Genomic DNA, 4,838 nt, shown 5'->3' on the forward strand with positions numbered 1-4,838 from the left:
CTCATACGTGAATAGTCTACACAGAACCATTCGCGAACTATTCATGACAGATTTCTCTTTTTTGTTTCTTAATGTATGTTTTGAATTTTGATCTGATTTTTTCTACGGGTTATCTTAATATGTGATGTGAAGATGCATATTTTTTTCAAATTTTTTCACAATGTTTAAATTTGAATTTCGGACGCAAGGCACACGGTGACATGTAAACGTGCATGTCACCTGATCTACTCCCTCCTTTCTGGTTTATAAGGCTCAATTCAAAAATCTCACCAACCAAGGTAGATGATGAGTGGTGGAATATTTTTTATAATTTGCAAAAGCATCCAATTAATGCTTTTGTTTTTCTCAAAAAAATATGTTTATGAATGCATTAATTGCAATACATGCATGCATAAAGTGCATGCATTGGTCAGTTTTCTCTTAATACTTGCATGCAATGATTTAATGCACCTTGAAGTCTGAACATGTGATGGGGAACAATCAAATTGAGCCTTATAAAATGGAAAAACTAAAATTTTAAGATAAGTCCTATAAACCGAAAAGAAGGGAGTATGTCCGCTCTAAGCATACAATGTGCGGCCCCCTCCAAGAGGGGAGCAAGGGCGTCCAATGCAAATATACATTTGGACATGTTTGCCTCAGAGTTGCTTTAGTATTAGCTTGTCAATTGATCGTACGTCGTGAATTTGGACAGGAAAAGGCGAAAAGAGAGCTCCATGCGAGAATTTTCCACCTTTACTAGAGCGCCTGTATTCCGTGTCTCGCATGATTACGAACGCTGACGCCTTTCATCACCAATCTCCACATTCCCTGTCGCGCGCGCACCCTTTCCACTGTTACCTCGATCTCGCACAAGCCAGCACTCAAACCCTCGCCACCTTTACCGCCTGTCTCCCCATATATAACCACGGGAGGACGACGCTCTTCGATCTCGATCTCCACCTAGCCCTAGCCCTGAGCCAAATCTTCGTCCCATTCCCCGTACGAACTTTGCACTAAACTAGTGCGCCAGCATGAAGGTTCACCATTCTCATGTGGCCTCTTACCTGGAGAAAGCGGCCTCGGCGTCTTCGTCTCCGGCTACTGCACCGTCCACCTCTCCTCCCTCGGAGCTGTTCCCTTTCGGCGCCTTCCAATGCCTCCGGCCGCTGGCGCCCAAGATCTCCCTCCCGGACCAGCCGAAGAAGCTCGTCGCGCCGCCGGACGTCCTCGGCCGCGTCAGGAACGCCACCAAGCTGCTCTGCTGCACCGTCAGAAACCATACCGTATGCACTTTAACTCTAGCTCTGTCTAGTGAAGTGGTGATTAAGTATGCATGTCGGTGTGAAATGCCACTGAGAAGTGAGAAGTGACGTTGAAAATAAATATGCAGGTGCAAGTGCCGGTGGGAGGGACGACGCGGTGGAACCCGTCGGCGGAGCAGATCAAGGTGCTGGAGGCGCTGTACCGTGGCGGTATGCGCACCCCGAACTCGGCCCAGATCGAGCGCATCACGGAGGAGCTCGGCCGGCATGGCCGGATCGAGGGCAAGAACGTCTTCTACTGGTTCCAGAACCACAAGGCCCGGGAGCGGCAGAAGCAGAAGCGCGCCGCCCTCCTCACCCTCAGCACCCTCGACTCTTCCTCCCTGCCTGCAACGGCGACCAAGGTACCTAATTAACCAAGAACCACACGGTGCAATTAATGGTTACTAGTTACTCCTACCACCTACACGTTGGCACGGAGCTATCTGTTGATATTTACAGCTACAATGTGTTTGTGTCTGTGTAGGATGGAGCCGGTGATAAGAAGGAAGCTTGCGACGATGCCGTGACGAGCTGCAAGCGGCAGTGCAGGACGTGGGGCGATGGGCATGGCGATGCTGCGGCGGAGGTGGCCGCCGAGGGCTGCACGGAGAATGTCACCCTGGAGCTCTTCCCGTTGCGTCCGCAGGGGAAAGCTGCGTAGTTGTTGACTTCGTCGTACCTGGTTGTGCATACACTCCGTCTTGCATGCATGCATGGAGCCGGTTCTCATTGGGAAAGCTTCTGATTTTTGCGTGTGTTTGTACGTTTGGGTTGCCTAATTAAAGCATGCATAGTTGTGGTGTGATCCGTTTCCTACTAGTGGAGTGTGTTAAGAGCTTGATCATTGGGTTCTTGGCATGATTACTACATCTAATAAAGCCATGTAATCACCATAGAAGACCAAGGCAATATGTAAACTTCAATCAATTAGATTTTCATTATGATTCATGAGCTTTACCAACACGTGGAAGCAAGTGTGCGTAATCAGGTCGCGTGTTACAAGAACAGTGATGCGGGTACGATCTGCTCTTATTAGTATCTAACTTTTGTGAAGATTTGTTAGGGTTCACATTAGTATGTCTGGTTAGACCGGGTCACATGAGTCATCGTCGATACTAGTAAACTTTCACATTAGTGGCGATAAGAGTTCAAATCTACACCAACCAGAGCTTCTAAATATCAACTAAGTGGTGGTTTGGAAAATAAATTAAGTTCTTGCTGTAACTAACCATGAATGAAATTATGCACTACTACCACTACATTTATTTACTTCTTATAAAAACGAGGGTGTGTCTCTTACAACTTTTTTTCACCATATATTATTGCAAATAATATATATCCCTCCGTTCCAAAAATAGATGACCCAACTTTGTACTAACTTTGTACTATAGTTAGTATAAAATTGAGTCGTCTATTTTAAAACGGAGGGAGTATATCGTAAAACTGTGAGTTTGGGGCATGCATGGTACTCGTACTATATTTTCAGCATTCCAAATCATTCTGTATACATATGCGTGTAGGCTACGGCAGTTCATTCAGGCTTTCTGCGGCCATTATACCAAGAGCTGAGCGTCTGAGCAAGGCTTCGGCGCCAGGCTTTATACATTGCTTTGCTTTAAACATCTAGGAGAGCACTTGTCGAGTGACATCACGGTCATGATAGCGCGAGAGAGACATGCTTGGTATGCCAATGATATTGAGTAGAGTTGCATTTATGCATGATCAGACCGTACGTACGCCAGAGCTCGCTTTGTATGGCACTGTGCCTGAAAGACATAATACAATGTGTCTTCTCGTACGTTACTGTGGTTACATTCACCTGCAACCCGGCTACTGTGTACGTGGACTCCTCCAGCTCCAGGTCCAAGGGACATTATGTAGGGTACAGTGCATTGCAACATTGCAGATGTTGGTTCGCGCGAGGTACGTACGGTGCGGGGAAAACGATGGGGAGATCGATTGACACCGAGGCCGACCGTTAAAAGACGCCCTGCACTGCACTGCATGCAGCCTGGCGCGTGAGGCCAAGGCGTTGCACGCTGACGAAAAAAGACGATCGGAGGCGGTGACCGAGGCACCAAAAAGTCCCAGTCGACGCCGCAGGGGTCGCAGCATGCAGCATGCCATGCATGGCCCGGGCCGTCCAATCGGCCGGAGTGGACGCCGGAGGGGCCGGCCGTGGAGGCGCGAGACGAGAGCGAGTATACGGTGCATGGCATGCGAATGCGGTGCGCGCGCGCGCGTCGCTTTTGTCGCTCTTTTCCGAGACTCGCACAGTCCGGCGAGCCGCGCCCCGCTTTTCCGCGAGCTTTTTTCTCCGATGGAGAAGGGCCCGACCCGGTCTCTCGGCGTGGACGTGCGCCTGGAAAACGACGACGCAGGCCGGGGATTGGGTTGGGTGGGCCGCGCCGGCGCTGTGCTGTGTGCGTGCCCGTCTCGTGGGGTGCCGGCCGCGGGCCACCGCGCAGGCGGCAGGTCCCGTCGTGTCACTGCCCGCGCTGCTGCTCAGGCAGGTCTCAGGCCACCCTCTGTTGCTCAGGGGCCACCGCGCCGGCTTTCCGCTGCCGGGAATGTCCATGTGGGTAGGTCGGCTTCTCCGACCCATTCCAGTCCGGTGTTCACTTCTGCATACTACTCCTACTTGTGTTTCTTGTTGCCTTCTACTCGTCGTAGATGAACTGAAATGGCGCCTCCAAAATGGAGTTAACGTTCAAGCGTCTTCGGCACAAAACAAAGTGCTCAATGCAGTGGCGGAGCTTGGGACACATCTTAGAAAGGGCAAATGGGCTGGGGCAACCAACATCAGGTTTAGGCTAGATTTCTATGAATCTATGGGCAATTTACTCATGATAATATGAATAAGTCTCCTGAGCAGGGGACGATGGCCCAAGTTGATCTTCACTAAGCTCCGCCACTTGCTCAATGGCCACTGTCAAGTGTCAACCTTCGAGGATCCTAGCTTTTTTAAAAGGAAAAAAATTCTTGTAAGACCATATCTTCTTCCTCGACACATTAGAGCATGGTTAAAAATATAGTCAGCTGCTGGCTATTATGTCATCTATGGCCAATGTACTCTTCCGGTTCTTTTTACTCTGCATATTAGATTTGTGTAAAGTCAAGCATTGCAAAGTTTGACCAAATTTATATTAAAAAATATTAATATCTACAATATGAAATATATATGCTATGAAAGCACATCTCGTAACGAATCTAAGAATATTGATTTTGCAATTTGAGCGTTGATACTTTTTTCTATAAATTTGGTCAAAGTGAAGATATTTTGACTTCACACAAAATTTATATGCAGACTAAAAAGGACCGGAGTAGCCAACATCTATAGCCAATGTAATAGCTAACATCTATAATAGTTAGCTACTTCATTAGCATATGATTCACTTTACACTCCCACAAATCTGCTTAGAGCTCGTGCTTCAGCTGGCTATAAATCTACAGCCTGTCTCTCTTCTCTCTCTTTCAACTGCAAATAATACTTAAATCCATATAACCTTCTTACATCACCTTATTATACTTGCTCTTAATGTATCAACACAC

At 47.9% G+C, this 4,838-nt stretch overlaps 1 protein-coding gene across 1 annotated transcript; it reads left to right on the top strand.

Annotated features, from left to right (window-relative positions):
- The first annotated feature begins 944 nt into the window (after positions 1-944).
- Positions 945-2,270, top strand: LOC123186356 (WUSCHEL-related homeobox 4-like). The gene is made up of 3 exons (XM_044598134.1): positions 945-1,265; positions 1,373-1,648; positions 1,771-2,270. Exons 1-3 carry the CDS (start codon positions 1,014-1,016, stop codon positions 1,945-1,947), a joined length of 705 nt encoding a protein of 234 aa, XP_044454069.1. The 5' UTR covers positions 945-1,013; the 3' UTR covers positions 1,948-2,270.
- The last annotated feature ends 2,568 nt before the right edge of the window (positions 2,271-4,838 follow it).

Source organism: Triticum aestivum, chromosome 2A (assembly GCF_018294505.1).
Source record: "Triticum aestivum cultivar Chinese Spring chromosome 2A, IWGSC CS RefSeq v2.1, whole genome shotgun sequence".
NCBI classification, from domain to species: Eukaryota; Viridiplantae; Streptophyta; class Magnoliopsida; order Poales; family Poaceae; genus Triticum; species Triticum aestivum.